This window comes from Centruroides sculpturatus, unplaced genomic scaffold (assembly GCF_000671375.1).
Source record: "Centruroides sculpturatus isolate CEXI.00-Female unplaced genomic scaffold, Cexi_2.0 scaffold739, whole genome shotgun sequence".
Lineage (NCBI taxonomy): Eukaryota > Metazoa > Arthropoda > Arachnida > Scorpiones > Buthidae > Centruroides > Centruroides sculpturatus.
In genome coordinates, this window is record NW_019385063.1 from 370,494 (window position 1) to 395,202 (window position 24,709).

The window sequence follows — 24,709 nt, forward strand, 5'->3', positions numbered from 1 at the left end:
CAAATCATGCCGTGTGGCGTAATTGTCTGATGACCGATCAGTGGCTGTACTTTCAAAAAGCCAACGGCCACTTTCAACCATCTGTCGATGACCGTACGACTAAAAGAAAACTTCGCTAGGTTTTACTTTCAGGGGGAGGTCTTATATTTCGCAATTCAGCAAAACCTGTGCTAGGTCTTATTTTCTGCGGATGTCTTATTTTCGGGGAAACACGGTAATAATTGATCAAAATATTTTATGCAATTACAGGTAACCCCCGTATAACACGGCAGTTACGTTCCAAAAAATTGCAGTGTTATGCGAATCCGTGTTATCTATACTAATATTATAGAGATAATGTTTGAAAGTTTGTATGTAGGGGATAATCTCCGAAACTACTCATCCGATTTCAAAAATTCTTTCACTAATATTTAGAATGGAACTTCAGGGTGAACATAGGCTGTATATTATTCCGTTAAACATTCATATAAATTAAAAGATAATCTAAGTTAAGGCTTTTATGTCCAACAGATGGCGCTACGAGTACGACACTAAGTTTGCTTTTCTGTGAGGATGAACTAAAGCAGATCATCATCTATCTATCTATATAAATAAAAATGTAATGTTCGTTTGTTCCTACAGATTCCTTTGAAATTTTGACACAACGCTGCATTTGAATACGCACGTGTTTTTATATAATATACGTGTCGAAATTCCCCCACTGGGACAGGATTAAGGCTTACCGTAAAGAACCTTGCTTCTATTTATGCTATTTTAGAAGCAGTTTTTTGCATTTTTGATTGCGTTTTAATAGGGTGCGTCAAGAAAATATACACTAAAAAGAGATTTTTTGAAAAATTCCCCCCCACGGGGAAGTGTTATAAATTTATAATAGATACATTTTGAGCCACAACAACACGTGGCAGGGTCTGCTAGTACAAAACAACGAACTAGTGCAAGAAGGGAGTTAGGTTCCAAAAATTAAAAAACATGCTGTTAAATTTTTATTTAAATCGGATTTATTATTCATTTTTTTCATAGGTAAAATACTTATTTATTATTTAAGTAAATATTTTGCCGGAGGATTATTCATCCTATATGATGATCTCAGCATGAGCATCATCAACTGGTAAGTTTTTGGGTGTGTTCATTAATAGCAGTCACAGTCACTCTGCAACAGGAGTGCACTGCTGTTTGTAGGCATTTAGAAACGACGATGAAAGAAAGATGGTGCGCCCACACTATCAATAGTATCATGATGGAGGAATCTATAATTCTAAAATGAGCTTTTAGAGGCAAAAGGAGTCCCAATTGTAAAATTTAACCATTAAATATATTATTTGTTGAAAGAGCATTCAAAGTAGCCACAAAAACAATTAGAATGCTCGCACGGAGTTACACAGAAGTATAAAAGAACGCACCCTTTATTACATTTCATGTATGAGGGTTTTACCCAATTCCCGAACCGTGTTAGAGTGAACCCGTGCTATAAAAGCACCGTGTTATATGGGGATGTTCCCAATTCTCAAACCGTGTTAGAGTGAATCCGTGCTATAGAAGTGCCATGTTATATGGGGTTACCTGTAATTGGTTTTCCTTCATTTGCTAAAGTATCCTATACAATCTGTTTGCTATTTGGAATTCAATTAAATTGTGATTTTTACAGCTGAAAAGATATATAATTAATATATATAATTTATGCTATGTATACTTTTTGGTATTTTCACATTCCTGATGCAAATTTCATGTTTTTGTAATCTGTTGTCACTGTCGTAAGCCAGTCACTGATTGGCTAATCCAAATGATTAGCCAATCAGCGACCGGCTTGTGAGAGACCAGAGACAGGGACCAGAATACGGCCCCAGGTTAAAATATAGTATGGCTGCCGGCTCATAGCTCTGACTAGCAGACAAACTTCTTGGTCCTGACAGTGTGCATATATACTGTTTTCTATTGCATTATTATTCAGAATGTTTTCAAACCAAAGTTATGCTGTACGTGTAACTTTGAATTAAGTTGTTTGGCCATTAATGGAAATATTTACTCTGTATACAGCAATGCAACTTGTGGCAGATTGCTGAGGAGGGATTCCTCAAAGGTTGGTCTATCTATGGGGAATTGGCCCTTATTTAGGTGTTACAAACATGAAGAAAACTATGTAGCCAGCCTGTTGACAAGGCACAAAACCACAACTTACTATCAGCATCCAGTGGTTTTATCCACTCACCCACTGATGAGTAATATTTACATAAATTGTATTATTTTGTAAAGTACTATTTTATTTTTCCGACTTTTCCAACGATTATCGACACTACTGTGTGCCGGAAATAGCCGTTCCCTAACGGGTACTTTACGCGGATTCGCGTTAGTGTGCCAGGCCTGGACTTTAGGCGTGCACCGAATTAAATAATGACAAAGTTTGTCAATAACAAAATCAAATACAGTATTTAATTAAACTTCTAGTAATAAACTACATACAGTATTTAGTAAAATCAAGTAACAATTTATTCAATGAAAATCAATAAGAATCAACCCGACAAAACTCAAATCAATCTATTTTCTAATTTAATTCTATTCCTCTTTGGAATTCGACAAAAATCAAAGACTTAACTTATAAACAATATTTCTTATAAATTAAAGATCCTAATCGTCACATCAATATACTAGGAACCTATTTCCTCAAACTTTCAAGACTTTCTATAATCGTCGATCCATAAATCGAATAACTTCAAAATCGCCTTGGAACTATTTGATCCTATCGGACACCTCTCTCGTTCACTGCTACGAAGCTCACCAAAGCTCGTTGCTATCAGTTCACCTCGTTCATCTTCACTTGAGACTCGGGACTTATAGTGTGAGGTGACGTCACAATTCTGAATGAGATCACTCTCCTCATTTACATACTTAACGCTAACAATAAACTTTTTTCGTTTGTCTGGCAGCCTATTTCCGACAATACTCTCTAACCTTTTACATTATTCTTTTTCACAATTTTCGGGACGTTTTATTTATTCTTTACGGTTTAGCGAGTCCCTAATTCGTGCTTGTGGGGTCTCCCCCCTTTTCTCGGTGCGGACTTACTTTTTTCCGCTCGGGAAGCGCAAGGGTGCGCGAGTTTTTTCTACGGCTCTTTTCTTTCGTCGGTGAGTTGGTTTTTCTTCTATTTTTAAGTTACTAAGGTGAATGGTGAGGAAACCTTCGTCCTAACAAAACATAAGCCCCAAACAAAAATAGAATAATAAGCAAAATAAAAGTAAATAAAAATAACGTTCGGACTTGGTTCCTTACAATTTCAGCAATGATGACATAGAATTATAATCAGACTCACAAATTTCATAACTGTCTATAATACAAACCATGTTATATTAAAAAAAAAATTAAAAAACCCTGTCGAGTTGAACAAGAATATCATCTATTTAAACAAAATAATAAGAACAAAACCTTTGCTAGTGCAAATCCAATAAAATCCTATGAAGTAGAAATTCCAAATACAATACTTTGAGTATCCAGTAATAAAGTTACAAATACAATATGCACAATTATGATTTATTCATTTCTCTAAACAACAAATTTGCATATTTCTACCAGGTAGTAACTAATAGTGTGTAAGTGATGTATACCTGTAACTCAGATGTAACAGATTTGCACATCAGTAGTAGCTATGTTTGAGCATAAAAATTACCCACTTCTTAACTATGGATGATTTTTATCAATCAAGTTTCCAAAACTGAAAACTTATATTAGATTTCACTTCAGCAACTAAATTGGAATTTAGTTGCTAATAAAATAAAACTTATTACATAATTCCAAACACAACCAATAGAGCTCTGTTTACTTTAGCTTTTAGCATCTTATGATAAAAAACTAATCTCTACATGTATTGTTAGAATTAAAACAAAGCTTTACTCTGGTAAATTCTTATTTCTTCTGTTACACTGTGGACAGTAAGTGTTTACCTTGCTCGTTGTGGGTTTGTGGGTCATTATCTTGCTCAATGTGGCTAAAACACATTGGGGCTAGATTGATCAAAACGGGACAAATGTACTTAGTTGGATGAACTGGATGTCCAAGAATGGAGGCTGAAGCCTTTATTGTCTTCATCTTCCAGCTTCTGTTTCAGCCAACCAAATCCATATTAGTCAAGGGAACTGGCATTGTAACCCATCAAGGATATGTCCGTCTTGTCAACATAGCTAATTACCATTTTCTGACAAAGGTTTTTGAGATATTGTATAATCAATCAACAGAGAATGTGTCATGAAGCAGAAATATATTTTTTCATTTCATTGGGATATGTATGTGGCAGATGCTCTTCAAACAATGGTCCACACAGTACCATCCAGATATTTTCACTTTTGAGGGCACTCTAATAAGCAGAAGTGGGCCTCTTCCCAACAAACTGTCCAGAAGTATGAATCCTTGAGGTTAGTATTCTCTGCATTGTTGTACTCGGTCTTATGGAGTCTTTCCACGTATCATGTGGCAAATTTTGTGGATACGATTAAAATTGAGATAGCCCAACACTAAAGTCACAGCAAATTCACTTCTTCCACCTGCCAAATGCCTTTTGTATAACTTTCTTGTGTTGGTCTTACAATTTTTTGTTGTAATCTAATAGTTTATAAACATCAGTCTTTACTGACATGTCCTTGTTCAAATCTTTGTAAATGATGCAATTTTGGGAGACAGTGACATGACACTCAACATTGGCAAAGATGATATGTCATTCAGGTCAGAGGATTTGTTATGTTGATGGAATTCTTTACTTTCTTGATGACCACCTTTGTTCTACTGTAACTAGTCCTCATTTCTTTGTGCAATTTCCAGGAGATTCCAACATCATTTAAAACATTATAGGTCTCACACACCATTAGAAACACAAATTTCAAAATGTCATCATCCAAAAATCTCTCTCTTGGATTTAGCAATCAAAACTTTCTTCAAACTCCCAATGTCATATAGCCAACTCCCATAAAGAGGTCAAGGAACAAAGAATATTTGAACATTCTTTATCTTGAACATTGAATCATTGTACAATACAGTACATTGTACATTACAGTAGCAACTGGAAGCACATGCTATTTTTCACTAATAAGGCTAAAAACTCATTCAAAAATACTGTAATTGAAACCCTCTGCAACTACCTGTAAACAAAGAGGTCATTTGAGATACAGTGTATATATGCTGCATTCTACAACAAAATGCCAGCTTTATTTCATGAAAAGTTCATGTTCGTTAAAATAGACCCCTATTTGAGCAAAATTCTAGTTTTCTCTATTCCACCCATCTTAAACTGTTTGATTCCAATCTTCAATTTATTATAGTGGTAATTTTGCAGGAATAATACAATAATTATTGTTTTTTAAAAAATTTAATTTTATTCATAAAATATAATAAGCCTTTATATTATACATTATTTTGAATATATTGTACAGCTACTTACAATATTTAATCATTTCTGCATAAATTTCAGTTTAAAAAGTCTTTAAATAATTTACGTTTTTTAATTTCTTCTTCTTGAATTTGTTTCCATTCGGCATTTCTATTCTTAAAATGAAACAAGGCACATTTCTTACTCAAATGAAAACCATAGGACGACCCATTGAGCGTCTCTTCAATTTCTGTCAACTTCTGGGCAATGGTCGTCCTCTGTTTCAATGAAGCAACTTCCCAGAGAGCATCTACTGTCCTGCTGCCGTGCTTGTTACAGGCCAGTTCTGCCAAATGTGGCTATGAAAAATTATAAATAATTTGATGTTATCAAAGTTTTAAAAGCCCCTCTATTATGTTTATAAATTATAAATATCTTGGCAGTTACACATAAGAATCCAAACTGGCATTTGAATAAATTTATTTATATTTAAGTTAAAAAACTATTAAATTATGTTTACACTTTCTGCTCACTACTGTTAAAAAATTTAATAGTAGTGAGCAGAAAGTGTAAAAATTGTTCCAAGAACACATCTGTATTTATTGATAATAGTGTTCCGAGCATAAAATTAATGTTTAGACAATGTCCCTCCACTTCCAACAATATTGCCAGGATTGAAACAGCCCATTCAAACCACCATTGGGAATGTCACACAAGACATGCTTGAGGTTTGGCAAGAATGAAGGTGCAACTATACAGATGCAAGCAAGCAAATTTTCCGAGCGAGTGTTAAGAGGTGATGATGTTTCATGCTCTGTTTCTCACTGTTATCTATGTGGTTGTAATAAATGAGAGCATGAAATGTTAACACCTCTTCTCGCTTGCTCGCATCTGCATAGTTGCACCCTGAGAGTACTGTCTGGGCATCTGTGCTACATATGGGGCGTGCGCACAATGCATTTAAGGTCAATACAAAATTGCAAATATCTCTCTTTCAAGTGGTTAAAAATGTATTTCTGTTCATTATTCATTATTGGATGATTTCATTATGAAATCATCCAATAATTTGTGCGCACCCTATATTTTTGTCATAAAACTAAGAGAGAAACTCAAATTGAAAAAGGTTTTATTGAAATCTTGCTAATTAATTGAGATCTGTTACTTTACAAATCAAGAATGTACAGATATCTAAAGATTTGATAATCAAAACAAACATATTTTTAAGAATACCTGAAATATCTGAAGCAGTTTCTCTCTGTTCTTTTCTCCCACATATTGACTAGAAAGAAATGCATCGAAAATACGACTTCCTTTCGGATCGCAAGCAACTTCTTTCAAGTTGTCTTTCATTGCCAACATACTGTTTACGATCTGACAAGTAATAACCAAGAATTAACAAAATCACAATATTCATCTTGACTAATTGAAATAGAAGCTTACTTTGTATGGTTTATAAAAATGTAAAATGTGTTGAATAATTAAGGAACCATGATAAGATATTTCCTGAAAAAGCAAATTCTTTCCTTCATCATTATTTCTGCTGAAAATCTTGTAATTTACCACCATCATAAGCATGGGTGCCAAATAAATCTGTCGTTCTTCTGGTTCATCACACTTAAATGTTTTCATTATAACCTGTATTGATAAAAAATTATATGTTTAATTTATAATCCATTAATTACATATTGAAGCACTGGAAAAAGCATTATAAAACTATAAATCTTAAGTCTGTTTGATGTAATTATATGAAATCTATAATAATTTTGTTTCTGAAGAACTATTACAACTTACCTGCATAAATTGGGGTTGATAGGTACCAAGTCTTACACATGCTTCGGCAATACTGACAATTATACCAGGAAAACCTTTTCTTAGGATAATTTTAAATAATGGGAACACATCATCCAGCATTACTTGAAGCTATTTAAGAGTTTATATGTGTTCCAAATTAGTAAATATATTAAAAAACATTTACTAAATATTTGCCAGATATAATCACTTATTTTTGTAACCAATAAAATGCAGTTTATAGACGAATAATTCAGAGATCTTTTATTAAAATATCTGAATTAAAACTCTTTTCTGAGTTGTTCTTGACATCTGATGAATGTTCAATTAGGAGGACATAACAACTTTGTTTATTCATCTATAAACCCCTTTTTTGTGATTACCAAATAAAAAATATTTAGCAAATATCAATTGTATAATTTTTAAAAACAATAAATGATTATCTGCTATCTAGATTATAAATTGCTCTATGAATAAAAATACAGCGGGTGATCGGTTAACGAACATAATCCATTCCAAGACGTTGTTTGCTATCCGAATTATTTGTTAACCGATTATCAATTTACCATAGATTTTTATGGGAATTTGATTAATTTGTTCTGGAGACCCCAAAAAATAAATAAATAAACGTAGTAAGAAAGTATATATTATTTATATGTAATAATAAAAATACATATACACACAGTCTTGCATTTTTATTAGTCATATTTTTCCCATTTGTGGTTGTTAAAGAATCTGTCTAATGTCAATTGCTTTTCTCTCTTCAGAATTTTTAGAAGTAATTAATAGCATGGTAATTGTAGCGATCCTTAAGCCTGTTAACCTCAACCTGGTTTGGATGCCATTCTAAGACCGTAGTTCTGACATCCTCCCACTTCTTAAAAAGATGTTTAATAGCAGATATCAGCATTAATCCTCTTTTTCAGAAGAAAACATATCTCACCGAGTTTCTTTGTGTTCTTCTGTCGTCAGATCAGTTTCAGGTTCCATTATGAACTCTTCAATGTTCTTTATTTCTCAGATGTGATTTTTGTTACCCCTTAAGCTGCTTGAGTCTTCTTGATTATACAGTATCTTTCTTAGATAAGATTGAACTGTAGCCTACTGTAGACCTATTCAAGCCATACTGCCCAGCAACATCAGATATCTTCTGCCCACTCTCTACCTTTGCTATTATACTCTCACCTTTTGAAAATAAAAACCCACTCTCATGAATACTATAAAAGAATTGTTTCTGTCAGAAAAATAAAAGGCTGGAATTACAAGGGACAGTTTCAAAGTTCGGAGGAATACTATCTGATCAGTATATACTGGGATGGGTCAATGTCGACGTCTTTCGCGCTCCAATAAGTCCTGAATTGTTGCCTGAAGACAAGGGGAGACCAATCGGTATTCATTATTTTAGGTTGCTTCTTCTTGTGTTTGTTCTGTGAGGTGTTCGTTGTCCAAACATAAAAATCTTTCGCGAAACTGTTCATTATCCGATTTGTTTGTTAACTGATCACCCACTGTATAAAAAGTTAAAAATCTATTAGACATACTAAAATAAGATCTTCATTCTGAATTTAATCACTTTTATGAATTTATATTATCCAAAAGTGCTCAAAAAAATAAAATTGTTCAAAAACCATTTCAATAAAAATAAGCATTCAAAATAAAGTGTACTCTCAATTATCTGTGCTAATAATGAGAAAATGGATTATCACAACTCAATAAACTATAGTATAGTATAGTATAGTATATTATTCTATACTACTATATACTATATATTCTATATTATATTATTCTAAACTATAGTATATTATTCAGGCAGTGTTGAAATTTGGTAATAATAAATACATTTGTCAAGCATAATTATGTCTACTTGTTATTTTCTAAGCACATTAGTATGTGCTTAGAAACTAACAAAAAAATACTCCATAAGTAATTTATGATTTACAAATAGTAGTAATATGCAAATATCTACATGGTCCACAAACAGTAGACATAATTATGCTTGACAAATGTATTTATTATTACCAAATTTCAACACTGTCTGAATAATCTACAAAGTGGATAATACACAAGCATTGATAATCAAGAACACCATATATTAAATAATTAAGCAAACCCAAGGTTATATTTGACCTCCTCTATCAAAACTTTAATGAGACCATCTAACTTTCAAAATTTAATCTTTTATATATAAAAAAGATAAATTAGTGAAAAATTGATTATTATGATTTATTTGTATATTTTTAAAGCTTTTGGAGACAAATGTGCTCCCATTTGTCTCTCAGTCCCAACACATACATTAAATGAATTGGGAATGTATGCTATGTAGTGGAACCCTGTTTATCCAGATCCCTTTAATATAGCTTTCTGGTTTATATGAATTATAAAACATTATCTTTCATACTTCTGAGACAAGGATTGACATATATGGAAATGTGAGGGATGAACAGACCCACAATAAAGTGTTATTTTAAATTTTAATTATTAGAAACTTTAATCGGTTAAATTCGAACGTTTTATCGAGTTAGGCTAAAAGCCATAAAAATTATTTCCCACGGAGTTTGTTCCTTGTTGAGTCGGATCAAGTTAGTCAGGGATGTGTCACCAGGAACTTTTGATAGAGAAGACATATTGGACGGGCGACCGTTAAAGGCCATCACCTGACCTCATGGAAAAAACCCAAGAGGAATGAAAAAGGGAAAAAGAAAAACGACCCCGAGGTCAGTTGTCATCCGAAGTCCCTCTACAGAAGTCGTCATCCGAGGATTAAAACCGTGATCCAGGATTCAAACCGTGACCCAGGATTAAAACCGTGACCCAGGATAAAACCCGTGCACCAAAATCCCGAAATAACACCTTGACAGAAGTAACACCGTGTCTCCTTAAGAATCTCACCCCACTTCCGTGCTTCCACACCTCCGAGATCCAATTAACGGACAAGAACTAGTGGAAAGACCATTTCAGAGGAGTCAAGAGTGTCATCATACGATAGATCTGCGACCTAGGAAAAAGAAAGGTATTTATCAACCCGCGATTCGGTTGTAAACTCTCTCTCTCGAACGGAATAGTATAATTAAGTCCGCTAATATGCCCGATATCTCTGTATTTTCTTTGTTTATTATTAAAATTGAATTTTTGTTAGAACATATGGAGTCCGAGTGAGTCACTTCCTCCTCTCCTCACCTCTACTCCGAATCCAAGCGCTCACACGCTACCGCTCGCGAATCTCGTGACATAAAGTCGCGTTTTCCGAGTCCCTTGGTGTCATCCTGACAGGGCGCCGAAGAGGTGCCGACCCTACGGTCACAGAAAACCTATAAACATGACAAAATCAAAACTCCTAAGTACATTCTTGCCCGAGTGTAATGTTGCAGCTTCCAAGAATAACTTGTTTTCTATGAATTGGTATATGATGTTCATTGTTATGCATTCTGTAGGAGTATTCTTTGATTTTACAAAAGATTCAACAAGATATTAAGTTAATGTTGTGCTTCTCACAGCAGTCAATGTGTTAGTTTCGTTTGTAACCTCACAAGTTTTTATTCACTCAACACCCACAACTACTATTGTTTCACGTTTCAGTCAACTCCAATCTATCGTGAAGTAAATACCATGAAAATAAAGTCTAAAAGGAAGTGGTTGTTACAATAGAGTAGAAGTTAGTTTATATACATTTTATTTCAATTTCAATTTCTGTGTTATTTATTTTGTTAACGAATTTTCTGGATTATCCAGATTTTCAGTCATCTGGATCATGCCTGGTCTTATTTGAGTCGGAAAAATGGAGTTCCACTGTGTGTTTATATGAACCTTTATGGGCTATGATACTATTGAGTAAAAACTTTAAGAAACATTCAATTAAATCAGATTTTTTGTATAAAGCACCAGATTACGATGACGCTATAAACTACCCTAATTTTAGTCAATTACTGATGGACCTGATCCACAATGGAATCAAAAAATATAAGATACAAGAAACAATAGTCTTATATGAGCTATTTATAAAAACTGAAAATTGCAAAGTATAAATCACATTGATTGGAAAATCCTTTAAATTTGAAATTCTTCAAATAACAAGAAATATCATAAACACTAACCAATCTGGAAAGAAAATAAATCAACATAAATCTAGTAAGAATATTTATTACATATGACAACATTTCATTTGATTATAAAATATCAAATAAATAAAATTTTTACCTGTTCTTTGCTTTGAACAACTTTAAAAAATCTTTGTGCAATAAAATTTGCAATCCGATCTACAACTAATAATTTTATCGAATTCTGAAAAATGTGTTTCCATAACCAGTGCTGGTTCTTTTCATTCGATAATTCTAGAAGCTTTTCTACTATGCAACTACTGCTTTGATGCATAAATGCCAATGGAAGATTCCTAAAAAGAATTTTCTTATAAAACAAGGAATCTTAGCAAAAAGTTAATGAGATCTAACTTAAAAAAATTTATAAATAAATATCTACTCTTCAGAATCTTTCATACACATTTGTTTCATTAGTATCTTGATAAATTTTTGGCACCGTTCTGGAATTCTTTTGTGAAGAGCAACAAGTAAAGTTTGTATAATGCTTGCTATTTTGCTATCCATGCAGCAATCTTTGAAAAAATAATAAAAAAATAAAAATTAATGATAAAATATATTTCTTGATGATTAACTGATTTTGATAAATGGTAAATGTTTGTTGATTTAAATTAAATTCAGAAACATTACTTAAGTTATGTTTCAAAATTAAAATCAAATTTAATCCAGAAAGTGAAGATTGACAGACAATTAGTCCAAGTATTCTACAGTGCTATTGTAAAGTCCCTCTTCAATAGGAGGAGCTTCCAGGAACGAAGTAATGACATCACAGGCACACCATTTGGCAAAAGAGTTAAAGTTATAATGTCACAACTTCCCCAAGCCTCACAGGCCTACTCTATTGCAAAGATATTTTACAATTGCACTGTACAGTACTTTAAAATAACTCACAATATCATCTATTATGGAAAGACCAAAAACATGAAAACATTAAATTATACATGTATAAACAGGAAAGAGGAAAAAAATCATTCATACAAAAACATTTTACAAACTTACCAACTAAATTTTCTCTATTACTCATCTTATTATAAAATTCTTNATAAAAAAAAAAAAAAAGCTTTTATATTTAGAAATTAAATTTCTAAATTTTAATATTTTGTTTGCCTATTTATATCTACAACAAAAAAGATTATAGGCATATATGATAAATCATATAAAAACTTATTCAACTACTCTAACTGGGTATGTATAAATAAACACTATGTAGAAGCAAATGTTCTCATCCTAATGATGACTGTTCAACCAAGATGAAATAGTTTGCTTCTATGTAGTTTTGTAGTTTCTTGTTGGATCTTTCTCAGTCTAACGCTTATTTATAAAAATTATTTTTTTCCTACCTGTAAAAGTTTTACTCCTAATTTAAGTAATGATTCGACAATATGGCTGCCAGACTGATTAGTACACAACTGTCTAAAGTCCGAAGAAATGGCATTCATGAACTTTATAAATAAATTAGCATCATTACACATATCCAACATTGACTGCAACAAATAACTAGTTGTTCTACCACAAGATAATTCGACATTTGTTTCATTAGTATCTTGATAAATTTTTGGCACTGTTCTGGAATTCTCTTGTGAAGAGCAACAAGTAAAGTTTGTATAATGCTTGCTATTTTGCTATCCATGCAGCAATCAACTAAATTTTCTCTATTACTCATCTTATTATAAAATTCTTCCAATTGTAATGCAAATTCATCTGGAATTTTTGCAAGAATAACTTCAGTTGTATTTTCTTTATGAATGTCAACACCTAAAATAAAGTTAAAAATAAACATTGACTAATTTTACAAAAAATCATATAAATAATATACAAATATTTCTACTAAATATTTCTATTAAGCTTCCATTTATATATGGTGTTATCTCAGAATTTCACTTTCTTGTGTATTTGTCTGTCAATAACAAAAACTGAAAGCTTATTTTGTTTCTCCTACTTGATTTTATGTGTATCCTTCATATTATTCACATAGTTTAAATCATAACAGAGAGCTGGCTAGATGATAAAGGCAGTTAAGGTATCAACCTACCATTATGAGGATTTCCCACTGTACCAAGAAAGCTTGGCCAAACCTACAATGGACCTGGTAAAAAGGCTTTCTTGGTACCCACAGAGTGAAAAAAATTAAAAATGAAAATAACATAAAAATATAATAGAGTGCATAACATTATACTTTACTTTTATTGTCAGTTTGGAATTTTTTCTTCAATTTTCTGGATTTTCTGCTTTTACAAATATTTTCTCCTACTTTAATTCCTCCCAAAGTTTCGACAAAGGAACGCAGAATGTGTGCGGCATGAACTTCACATAGAAAATAGTCAGTATTGTTCAAACAATACTTTCCAAATTTCACTAGTGATGATAGAACATCACTATAATATGGTTTAGTTTCATCCTACAAATAAAAATATTTTATAATATACAGTAAATGAATATCAATTGTGCTATTATCAATCACTCTACACCTTACACACGTACAATTAACCAAAACAAACATTTACAACCCCATTCCGAAGTCTGCCTCAGGTTAAAAACATATTAAAATAAAAAGTAAAGAAAAGAACTGAGTTCTTTTCTTTAATTTTTCTTATAGTTCTACCATAGAACTATAACCACTACTTTTAAATTTACAAAATTTGAAAAACAAATAAGTAAGGTGTAGTGTAATTGATATACAGTGGAACCTCGGTATACGTCTGCTTTAGAATACGTCCAATTCGGAATACGTCCTGTTTGGACGAAACAAATTTTGCTCGGTATACGACTTTTGTTCGGTATACGACATAATTCAATTATATGCGCCATCAATGAACAAGTAGCACTATCGGTGTACTAGACCAGACTAGACGTTCGCGGTGCAACGGTTTATAACTTTGTTTAATTTCTACTGATTTTAATTCGTAAGTAAAATTTTATTATTTTTATTAATCACAATCTCAAAAAGGCAAATGAAAAGCAACAGAAAACTAAAAAAATGACTAGAATCACAATGGAACTGATAAAAGAGATTGTTGAGAAATATGAAGGTGGCACGCGTGTTCGAGATTTTAACTGTTGCCTACCGTATTCCGAGAACGACGATATGGACAATCGCGAAAAATAAAGACATTATTAAATCTGCTAACGTTGCGAAAGGGGTTAAATCAATTTCAAAACAGAGATCGAAGACATTAAATCATGTCGAGAAATTGCTTTTGCTTTGGATAACTGAAAAACAGTGCTGGAGACAGCGTATCGGAAGCAGTTATTTGCGAGAAAGCTAAAAAGATACACACTGATCTCACAAAAAATCAAGCAGGAACTAGCCAGGAAAGTGAGGTGTTTAAAGCCAGCCATTTTTTTACACGAGAACGGATTAATCATTTTTACATTACTTCTTATGGAAAAGCTTGGTTCGGTATACGTTCTATTCGGTATAAGTCCAAACATCGGGAACGGATTAAGGTCGTATACCGAGGTTCCACTGTATTTGTTTCTAATTTTTCTACAAGTATTTTTTGTTGTTATTACTTTATTTTTTATCAATATAATTAAAAAGTATGCACAAATATTAAAGTAATTACTAATGAAAAATAAATAAAAAAAAAAAAAAAGCTTTTATATTTAGAAATTAAATTTCTAAATTTTAATATTTTGTTTGCCTATTTATATCTACAACAAAAAAGATTATAGGCATATATGATAAATCATATAAAAACTTATTCAACTACTCTAACTGGGTATGTATAAATAAACACTATGTAGAAGCAAATGTTCTCATCCTAATGATGACTGTTCAACCAAGATGAAATAGTTTGCTTCTATGTAGTTTTGTAGTTTCTTGTTGGATCTTTCTCAGTCTAACGCTTATTTATAAAAATTATTTTTTTCCTACCTGTAAAAGTTTTACTCCTAATTTAAGTAATGATTCGACAATATGGCTGCCAGACTGATTAGTACACAACTGTCTTAAGTCCGAAGAAATGGCATTCATGAACTTTATAAATAAATTAGCATCATTACACATATCCAACATTGACTGCAACAAATAACTAGTTGTTCTACCACAAGATAATTCGACTACTTTGTTTCCGATTTCTTTCAAAACATTTTCTATAAATAATTCTGTAAAAATATATAAAATGTAACTAAATAATGAATTAATAAAATGTCATATTATCTGTAAACAATTTTTAAATTTAAGGCATTATACTTAGAATGCATTAACCACAGTCTTAGGTTATCAGAAATTACTTTAGAACATAATAAACATGTCCTATACTGTACAATACATAAAAATTAAAAAGGGAGCATTTTGGGATGGCACCATTGATTAATTAAGGAATGATAGGATAAGCATATTAAATGTTATCGGCCACTTTTTATCTTCTTTTATGATAGACTAGGTAGCCCAATAATTCAATCAATATTCACTTGTTTATAATTAAAATTAAAAAATTTTTTTAAAAACAGGCAAATTTATAAAACAAAAATTAATAAATTTAATAAGAAATTAAAATAAATTTAAATTTGATTATCTTTTGTGTGAAACAACACTGAAACAATTTCAATAGTTAAGTTGAAAAAGAAAAAAAAGATGCAATTAATTAAAACATCATAATTAAGGGTTCAAAAAATGGCAAAAATTAAATAAATAATAATAATTAATAACTATTAAAAATAATTATAAAACTAAAAGTAAATTAATACTAAACAAGCAATCATTTATTGTGACATGTCACAATGCTGGGCTATAATTTTTAATCCTATTTTAATTTAATTAATTGAAAATATATGCTCTCCATCTCAAATTAGTAATGGCTTGTCCCTGTATATCATACTTTTCGGTTAAGTAACTAAAATGGCAGTGCTCCCGACTGATTCCTCCCAGAGGGGAGCCACCAAGTGTTTAACATCACTAATTATTGATTCACAGTAGTTCTTGAACAAAGTAAAAGAAAAAAAGGAAACATCTATTAAAAATATAGTTAATCTAGCCTAACCTAAACTAACTGAAGCACTGCTAGGTATACATTAACCTACTTTTCCTTTAACAATTGAGTTGTGCTGATCATCTATCTAACAACTTTCGGGAAAAAATTTTGAATTGAAATACTGTGGCTTCCAGTTCATGTCAGAAATTCATATATGGTTAATTGGGTCTCCTGCCTCTGAGATTTCCATATCTGGTTTCGTCTTTCATCTATCTAACTCTGTTCTTGAAATTAAGGAAAGGCGGATGGACAGGTGACAATGAGAATTTATAGGTCTACAAGTTTTTCAAATTGCATCCCAATAAATTAAGCCTAAAAATAATAACAATTAAAACTGGCCTTTAAACTGAATTAAAAATTAAATCAGTTGAAAATTAAAATGTTTTTAAAAACTGTTTAAGTTGTTTGAAATTTTCAAAATGTAAAACAAATTAATTTTTAAATTTACATTATTTGTGTGATGGCAATGAAACATTTTGATTTTTACATATAGATAAAAATTACTAAAACTAATATAGACTGAAACTAAATCTGTATTCTGTATATAACCAACAGTTATTATTCAAAGGAATAGCCATCTCAACTCCAAAAATAAAGTCACACCGGGTCACAGGTGTGACCCTCCTATACACTATTTCTTTATAGTGTTGATTTCAGTTTCAGTGGGGATAGAACATCTTGCTTTTAATATATATACAGACGTAGTAGCCCTGAAGAAATCTTTGAAGCTAGTACAATGGATTTCGGATCACAAAGTTCTGACAATTCTGTTACTGTAACAGGCTATTAACTTACCTAAACATTGGTTATCTCAATGAAAACTAAACATATAATTCTGAACTTAACCGTCATTAAACAGATAAGATTCTCTATCAGCTTTTTGGTCCCTATTAAATGGCCACTTACCTCTTTAAAGTGGACATTTCGTAATGAATTGCAACAATTAAAATGTATATTGACGTGCACTATTACAATTGAATTCATTTTTCAAACAAAACAAAATGCTAAAATAGCCATTCTTTCATTTAGAATTTGATCATTTAATAGAGATCCAAAAGGTAGCATGGGACTTCAAACTGCAAATTCTGAATGAGAGATTGTCAAAAATGATTGTCTCAAATATTAAATTTCTTAGATTATGTCATAAGGGCAAACTCTTTACAAGTTTTAAAGAATCAGTACAACCATGCATAAAGAGAGAGTAGAAGTTATTTTTAGATATTTTGTGCATATGTGTACATATGCACAAATTACCTAAATTCTACAAAGAAAGAACTTGCATCTATCAGAAGTTTTGTATTGAAGAAAATCATCCTTGGCAATGAATCATCCAGAATAAGTGGAATTCAAATTATAAGATTACGAATGAATAATATTGATGGTTTCAGATACTTGTACAATGCAACAATTGTCAAATTTTTAAAAACTGCACAACTTTTTATGTCAGGAAACAAAAGGTTAATTCATACGTTATCATCTTCAATTAATAAAAGCAAATTGACCTTTATCATCATCATCATCAAATCCAATCTTTAATTTTTCCAAAACTTTTTCAAAATATTGAGAATCTTCTTTGCTAGTTCCTTCGTTAGTTCTCTTATCCGTAAATGTTTCATTGTTATAGTTGAAACGTTTGTCAGAAACATCAGTTTTATCTTGATATTCTGTATAGTATATTATTCTATACTACTATATACTATATATTCTATATTATATTATTCTAAACTATAGTATATTATTCAGGCAGTGTTGAAATTTGGTAATAATAAATACNAGAAATGGCATTCATGAACTTTATAAATAAATTAGCATCATTACACATATCCAACATTGATTGCAACAAATAACTAGTTGTTCTACCACAAGATAATTCGACTACTTTGTTTTCGATTTCTTTCAAAACATTTTCTATAAATAATTCTTTATCATCATCATCATCAAATCCAATCTTTAATTTTTCCAAAACTTTTTCAAAATATTGAGAATCTTCTTTGCTAGTTCCTTCGTTAGTTCTTTTATCCGTAAATGTTTCATTGTTATAGTTGAAACGTTTGTCAGAAACATCAGTTTTATCTTGATATTCTCTATGTTTAAATTTTTTCTTCGTTCTCATCTCAAATTCTGAATTTCTGTACGAGTCTTCATAATTTTTTCTTTTTTCACTCGATTTAAACTGTTTCTTTTCCATTTTAAACGTAAAAACTAATATCGCTATACTTCGCGTTAAACCACGTGTATATTGTACAACATAAACATAACAGTGTTGCCAATCATAGACATTAAACCCCATTATAGATGCAGTTGATAACACAAAAAATTTTTTTAATTATTATTATTATATTGAATTTATCAGCCGATCATGTTCAAATTAATTTTCGTGGTTTTATAGTATAGAGTAATTCCGCTCGTGTAAACGGACATGAGTTGGTCTGCCACTGGGGTATCTTTTTTTTTTATACTTTATACTCTTTTTGCCCTGTGGGCACTAAGAGGGCCTTTTTCAGCAGGCCCATTATGGGTTCGACCAGGCCCACAATGGGGCGACCGGGTGGTGAGGGACCGGGCCCGACATATCCGAACGGATCACCCCCCGAAAATTCCTTGACCCGTCCGGATTCGTTCCCGACGGAGTAGCTGCCACCTTGACCGCTCGGCCATCCGGCCGTCAAAGAAAAACAAGCCATTGGGGTATCTGGGATCGAATTACAGCAATTTTTCATGGATGTTTCGGATACGTTAGGCCCTGTTTTTCACCATTCGGCCGCTGTCATTGTGGACTTTGTCGATGCATGATGAAATAAAGACTTTCTTGGTGCCGTCAGAATGAAGATTCAAAATTGGAAAAAAATGCTGTTGGCTGATGGAGTGAAAGCGTATTACACTTCCATTAGGTTTTTTGTCCGAATCACATTTGGATCAGTCTTCTCTTATTATATGTATATATAGTTCTGATATAGAAATTATAAAATCAGAGAGGAACTATATTAACAATAATATAATTAATTCAAAGTTATTTTTATGAGGCGGTAAAATCACCAGTTCTTACATAAGAACACAATAATATCACTACCGACACTTTCCGAACCACACGCCATCATTGCAGTAAGGTTGATGCTGTACTTGTACCCAGATCACCAGCTCTTGTTGATCTGGATACAAATACAGGTCGGCTCACTAACTTTCATGGGTGAGTAAATCCAAATACGTCGATCGCATTTATCACCAGTCGGCTATCCTTTTGCATGTGTATCAAATCAAGGGGCTCGACATATTCGAAACAGATTTCCTATGAAAATTTTCTGGGGATTCTTGACCAGATTCGATTCCATATCACCAGTCCAACAGGCTGATAGTAGGAAAAAATTATTGTTTAAATTATGTAATATAGTTCTTTCGAAGAAACGAGAAATAAAAAAAAATCTATTTGGATTCATTTTCGTAGTAATACTGTACTGCAAACAAGTTCTTTCTTTTTTTACTCTTTTCACCTTGTAGGTACTTTCAAACTCATGATGAGTAGGACCCATTATGGATTCGGCCAGGCCAGCAATAGCATCAACCTGGTAGTAAAAGACAGGACCTGACGAATCCGAGACGCACCATTTCTCGAATGAATTCTTGGGAATCCGGATCAATGTTCCCTCTAAGCTGCGCGGGTGCGCAGCGCACTGTTCAAATTGTTGCCGCGCACGAGAATTTATGCGCCGCGCAGGCGAGCATGCACACCGATTTGAATTGTTTACTTATTTCTCACTCTGTCTGTAACATGATTATTGCTGCGTATATTTCGATTAAATACATTAAATCAGTGACAAAAGATAATATTTCGTATAAAAGTATGTTTTAAAATGAATTTTAATCTCTACTTTATAATAAACTAGCTGTTACTCGCGGCTTTGCCCGCGCGGATTTTGCAAGCAAACCCATTTATATTCAGTATTTTAACAACCATAGTAATTGTTATATAACACTTACCGCTGAGAATGATGAGAATTGCCGAGAATCAAACGAACTATTTTCAATTTGATCAATTTTCTGGAACGTTTACAATCGTTCTATAATCGAACCAATATGCAATAACAAATTCGAATTTAAAACGGTTCGAACATTTTAAAAATCGAAATAGGTAAAATATTTATAACAATGTCTGAAATGTTATTAATTTAATACACCTAAGTACTGTACTCGATGAAGACTAAATCCTCTCCCTCTCCTGCCCGCGGGGGAATTTCGAAAAATCCCTTCTTAGTGTGCATTGCATGGCATACCCTACTAAAACGCAGACGAAAACAAAAAATCGCATCTAAAATAGTACAGTAGAAGCAGTTCTTCCGGTTAAACCTTAATACTCCCCCTCTCCCCCCCCCGCGGGGGAATTTCGAAAAATCCCTTCTTAGTGTGCGTTTCCATGACGTACCCTAACTGTCTACCAAATTTCACCTCTTTAGGTTAAGCGGTCTGCTCTGGGCGATGATGAATCAGTGAGTGAGTCATTCAGTCAGTCAGTCAGGACAAGCAATTTTATATATTTAGATTATTTTAATTTTTATAGGAAAAAATAAGCCTATATATATATATGCTCAGCAAAAACTTTTTTGCTCAGAGAACTATATGTTCCGCTCATCTACAAAAAAAAATTAGAGGGAACATTGATCCGGATCTCGGATCTCAAGAGGTATTTCGATTACCTTAGCTCCCGTCAAACCTTTTTAATTATATATGCTTAAAGAACCGTTTTCAACGAATCCCGAAAAACCTTAATGACCCCTGGGTTCGAAATCAACCACTTTACAATCCCTGCCAAAGATAGTGGTAAGGGTTGTGACAGTTACATTTGGAAAGACACAAACTTGCATCAGATATCTATGACGATTAACCTATGATTACTGATGGTGATTATGACGATGAAATATGCTCATGTATAGATTTCTTCAACTCAAAAAATAGCACCAGTTTTCGGTATCTTGAAAATCTAGGATTTATATTTATTAAAAATGTTTTCATCACACTACTTATTTATTTTTACAGGTAAGTAGTGTGATGAAATGGCTAAATTATTACAGGTAACCCTTGTACAATTCGATATTTATACAACATAGTTTCGATATAATGCGGTTCACAAATTGTAGGAATTCTTGTATAACGCGGTATTTATAACAACGCAATTTCGATATAAAGATTTCGTGTGAAATCGCCCGTTTATATTATTTTAGTATATGTTTTATCAGTTACTACAACACCGAAAATTCTCTTTGGCATTGTTTGTAAACTGCAGACTGTTTATAATTTTCTTTTGCTTGAAAATGGAAAATAATTAGTGGACAAGTTAGTTAAAGTCATATATAAGTACTTGTCAATTCTGAGAGATCAAAATTGTATATTTTGATGCATAGCATACCGTATGCTAAATTACAAAAATCAATTCTGTATGCCATACAGAATTGTAATTGTAAAAATTGCATAATTGTATATTTCTGATTAAGAAAATTATAGTGACGGCAAGCAAAATCGCAAACAGAGGAAAGAAATCAACACCGAAAATAAAATTTATTTTTTTAGAAGAAAAAAAAATCAATATCTTGATTCCCTGAAAAGTGTAGAAAAATCAATTGTTGCAAATAGAGGCACCCACGGACTAAGAAAAAGGGGCACATTCTATAAAAGGCATTGTACATTCTGCAAGAAGCTTCAAACCTTGGTTATTTTATTCATAAAAAAATAACCTTGCTTTAATTAACATTACGGGGTTGAATCATGGAGTTCAAACTCTATGATTCAATGCCAGATCAGCGCTCCCACAAGTTAGCGTTGGTTGCAATCGGGGCGGGATTAATTTGGCTGCGAAAATATGGAAATATGGACTGTAGTTTTGGTCAAACATACGACGAACAAGTAACCATATAGTGTGAAAATAGTTGCATGGGACAATGATCAACTTTCGTTCATTAGTTTCTTTTATATTTGCAGAATATGCTAGAAATTTGTGATTTTCTGTCATTTGTTGATCATGGAATGTGGTCGAGAAATGTAAAAATTTTAGGGAATTTTTCTGTATGTATGTTTGTGCGTTCATAGGGGCACGATTTTGTTCATCCACATTGAAGCTTAATAACGTCTGTGCATTTTGTCGAAAATTTTTAAAATTTTGCAGGGAAGTTCAGAGCCACTTTGGTACTAAATTTTGGTGGTTAAAGGTCGAGGGGTGGGAGAGTCGGGGTCGTGTGTCATATCTCGAGTGGAGTCGGACTTAATGAAGATTTCATTCGTTATTAGCATTTATAATTTCTTATGAAACTTGTCTCTACCCTCAAAATTAAGCTTATAATCAATAATATAAAAAGTTTTTAAATAAAATATCGTAACAGATGGCGCCAGACACAATTTTAAATTTTTTGCCAGGAAAGTTATGAAAATCGTCGCTGAACTATTAATAATTTTTAGTTTCTATGTACAGCATATTTAAATGAATAAGCATCGAAAAATCACACAGTCCATCAGAATTTCATTTATGGCACGTGATTTATCTTCTACCAATCATACAATTCTAACATCGCACTAACAAACCGGAAATGCCGCCATTATCTTTTATCTCTCTCTCTCTGGCTTTCAATATTTTGAAGTGTTTACAGTACATTTTGAGTTGAAAGTTCATCATAATTTGCATATATTTTTGGAGTAGTTTTATATTACTTAAATATTTTTCTAGTTATTTCGTGTTTATAAATTAAGATAAAAATAATTTCTACTCCGGCGATAATAATGGCAGCATATCTGGTTCCATTAGAGTGCGGTTTTATTTTGTCTTTTAAAATTGACTTTCTTAATTTTTTAATTAAAATTTATACATTTCGTAATTTTTTATCTCAAATATCAGTTTCGTACATAGCCAATCAACGCAATTAACGATTGTTTTTTTGTTTTAGAATTGTAAAACAAAATGTAGCAATTGTAAAACAAACACAACATTGTCCATAAATTACGTAACGGAGACATGGGTCGGTGGGTATGCAGATTACTGTTACGATGCGTTACAGGAGGTATTTACAAAAAGGTTACGTAATGCTAGGATCTCAACCCATGAGTAACAGAGCGATTCATTTTTGTTTCCGAAGAGTTGTGTAGTGAACAATACTATTTATGTCACTGCTTTTACGTAATTATTAAAATAATGTAACGTCCAATATCCCGTGCTGTGTACTATTCTTTAATATAATTATGGGGTTCGATTTCACGTACTGTTTCTCAATGTCCCTATAGTTGCTTAACTTAACTGTAAAGTAAATACAATCCGCATTAAAGCATAAATGAAATTTGATACAGTCTTTACCATGTATAATATGTATATGATATAGACCACGGTGTAGAAAGGTGTACCGTACGTAAGAAAAGATTACGGTGCACTGATCTGAAGGATGCACGAAATTAAGCTTAGCGTCGTCTGAAACAAGACATCACAAAACTATGTAAAACAACTTCAGTAAGCAAATTACCATCAAATGTTTAAGTTTACCTAAGCTTCCATTTACTCCCAGGAATTTCCGCATAATTTCTGTTAGTAGCATTCCAGTATTTAGTAATAAAGTGGGGTGAAAAGTGTCTTTCGCAAACGAAATCTGTTCATTTGTAATATTTGTCTTCTCTGGAAATCATTCGCCGCCACTTCAGTAATAATTCTAGATCTTTAGTTTCTTTAATTAATTAAATAAAATTACGTTGCCTGAACATGTGGCGTATCCAGCATGACATCCAGTCACAAACAAGACGGTCGGATCAAGGACTTTAAACTACAAGGATGGCCAGATCCCGTATATTTGTTAGCATGACCTTGGATCTATGTGACGTCACAGCAAGTCCTCTAGTTCAACACGACAGACCTTTCAAATAACAAAATACGATAAAATATTAAATCATTTCTTAATTAATTATTAAATTACTACTAAATGTAAACTACTGTAGAATTTTCGGATTTAATAAGTGTACTGTACGTCAATAAATTTACAAGTCTTTTGTCTAATATTTATTTAACAAATTAATGAGCTATACTTTTTAATATGTGATTATCTTACTTAACTTTTTAATTTTTTTTCGACAATCACCATTTTCAGAAGGCATTCTTTTCAATATTTTATAGTTTTCTTGTTTAAGATTTCTATAATTAATTCTTATTATAGTTCTTAATTTACAAAAATCTTTTATTAAAGTAAAAGGTAAAACTGTTTCCACTGACTAATTCTGTACAACTCCGGGGCCTTTTTTATACGATTCATCGTGATATATTTCGAAATATTTATTCCATTCTATAATTTTTGCTAGCCATTCATCAGTAGGTTTAATAAGCCCTCCATAAGATAAACGCTGCACCCATGACGGAATGCTATAGTTGTGATGATTTTTAATTTTGTTAGTGGAATTAATTAAGTTTGGGTATTTTTCTTTATATTTATAGGCAAAATATCCTGCTATATACTCGAGAGCATCGTAGGAAGTTTCTTCAGAGATTGTGT

At 32.2% G+C, this 24,709-nt stretch overlaps 1 protein-coding gene across 1 annotated transcript; it reads right to left on the reverse strand.

Annotated features, from left to right (window-relative positions):
* Positions 1-5,136: 5,136 nt before the first annotated feature.
* On the reverse strand, positions 5,137-18,450 carry LOC111634135 (nucleolar protein 9-like). Its single transcript, XM_023378841.1, has 12 exons — positions 18,279-18,450; positions 17,708-17,860; positions 15,107-15,336; positions 13,411-13,627; positions 12,893-12,984; positions 12,229-12,253; positions 11,612-11,744; positions 11,333-11,525; positions 7,142-7,270; positions 6,791-6,985; positions 6,581-6,721; positions 5,137-5,709 (listed from the first exon to the last, which is right to left on the reverse strand). The coding sequence occupies exons 1-12, from the start codon at positions 18,391-18,393 to the stop codon at positions 5,449-5,451; spliced, it is 1,884 nt and encodes a 627-aa protein (XP_023234609.1). The 5' UTR covers positions 18,394-18,450; the 3' UTR covers positions 5,137-5,448.
* Positions 18,451-24,709: the final 6,259 nt, after the last annotated feature.

Bases quoted from the DNA above. Each gene is read 5' to 3' on its own strand.
- LOC111634135 (XM_023378841.1), bottom strand. From the start codon at position 18,393: ATGGAAAAGAAACAGTTTAAATCGAGTGAAAAAAGAAAAAATTATGAA. The intron at 12,985-13,410 runs GTAAAGTATAAT...ACTTTATTTTAG, and splicing joins ATTCCAAACTGACAATAAAA to GTGTTGACATTCATAAAGAA. The intron at 11,526-11,611 runs GTAGATATTTAT...AATTCTTTTTAG, and splicing joins TGTATGAAAGATTCTGAAGA to GAATCTTCCATTGGCATTTA.